Source organism: Pyrus communis, chromosome 17, assembly GCF_963583255.1.
Source record: "Pyrus communis chromosome 17, drPyrComm1.1, whole genome shotgun sequence".
NCBI lineage: Eukaryota > Viridiplantae > Streptophyta > Magnoliopsida > Rosales > Rosaceae > Pyrus > Pyrus communis.
The window spans coordinates 9,307,744-9,309,473 of NC_084819.1; the positions used below are offsets into that span (position 1 = coordinate 9,307,744).

The 1,730-nt window shown below is 41.2% G+C and overlaps 1 protein-coding gene across 1 annotated transcript; it reads left to right on the forward strand.

Annotated features, from left to right (window-relative positions):
• Nucleotides 1-689: 689 nt before the first annotated feature.
• LOC137721971 (uncharacterized) lies at nucleotides 690-1,154 on the forward strand. Its single transcript, XM_068460986.1, has 2 exons — nucleotides 690-887; nucleotides 1,005-1,154. Exons 1-2 carry the CDS (start codon nucleotides 690-692, stop codon nucleotides 1,152-1,154), a joined length of 348 nt encoding a protein of 115 aa, XP_068317087.1.
• Nucleotides 1,155-1,730: the final 576 nt, after the last annotated feature.

A 1,730-nucleotide genomic window follows, 5' to 3' on the forward strand; every position in this document is an offset into this window, starting at 1 on the left:
AAAGATAGAAGATTCAAATGACAAGGAAGCATCCAATGAGCTTGGAATGAACTTAAATGTCCTCCACTTAGGTAATAACCTTAGGCCATCTCTAACTGAGGGTTGGCCAGAGGGCTCGTTTTAGCCCTCTTGCCCTCCAAGATATTAATATTTTAATGAACAGTATATGGCCATATTTGGCTCTGTCCCCAACCGAGGGCCAAAGGGCCATAGACCTAAACATAATTTATTATTTAAAAACTACAACTTAAATTCAAATCCAACGGTTGACATCATCCTGACGTCAGCTAGCTGTTGGATTTGAATTTTTTTTTTTTTTTTTTTTGCTATAAATATGGTGGATATTGGGCTATAATTCACACAACTTTGAATTCAATCTATTTCAATTCAATCTCTTTCAATTCAATCTCTTTCAATTAAATCTTTTTCAATTCAAGTTTGCAATGAATTCCAACTTTGGATCCTCTTCAGATTCCAACCGGGGGTCCTCATCTAATTCCAAATGGGAAGCAAAATGGGCGCAAATGAGATAAGAAGATGAGGAGTCTAATCAAGAAGTTCAAGTAAGGCACAACAAACAAAACAAAGTAGCAGCCATGGCTGTGGCCATGGTGTGTCAGCCAACTGAGGAACAACCTCAATAGGGTGGCTCTAATGTTGGTTACTCTTACAAACCATGAAACAGAGCGATGACGCATGCCAATCTGATGAATAACTACTTCAACCCCAACTCGGTGTATACAGAAGAGGATTTCAGACATCGCTTCCGGATGAGGCGTCATGTCTTCGAGTGTTTACTTCGTGATGTTCAGCAGGTCCATCCATACTTTCGACAGAAGCGGGACAGAACAGGCCGTCCTGGTTTCTCACCTCATCAGAAAGTTACTGTTGCACTTTGAATGATGGCCTATAACTCCCTAGTTGATTTGATGGATGAAACCCATGGTATGTCTGAGTCTACATGCCTTCATACTTTTAAACAATTTTGTGACATAATTGTTCAGGTTTACAAAGATAAGTACCTCTGCGAGCCAAATCAAGAAGATCTGAATCGGTTCATTCACAAAGCTGAAGACCGTGGGTTTCCAAGCATGATAGGGTCATTAGACTGCATGCATTGGGATTGGAAGAACTGTCCCACCGGATGGCAATGAGGCCTTAGCAGAAGGTCGAGAAAGCCAACTATTGTGTTAGAGGCGATTGCCTCATATGACACATGGATCTGGCATGCTTTCTTTGGAGTCATTGGATCCCAAAATGATATTACAGTTCTTGGGCGTTCACCCCTCTTCAATAACTTGACGGAAGGTAAAGTACCTCAACTTGACTCCTACGTCAACAACCATCAATACAATATGGGGTATTACTTGGCAAATAACATCTACCCAGAGTTGGCGACACTTGTCCAAGCAATTCCAAACCCTAGGAATGATGCAAAAAAGTTGTTTACCTTACACCAAGATGCATACCAGCAGATGTTGAGAGAGCTTTTGGTATTCTACAAGCACGGTGGAAGATCATCAGTGAACTGGCAAGAGGGTGAAGTCGAAAAAATTTGGACTCCATCATAATGTCTTGCATCATATTACACAATATGATAGTCGAGGATCAGCGAGATGGGTATATTGATGGAGAGTCCGATGACGACCAAGAAGATCCAAATAGGTCAAGAAGGGCTCGTGCAAAAATATGTGATGGGCCTAATTTGTCTTTCAATCCAAGAACTGGTA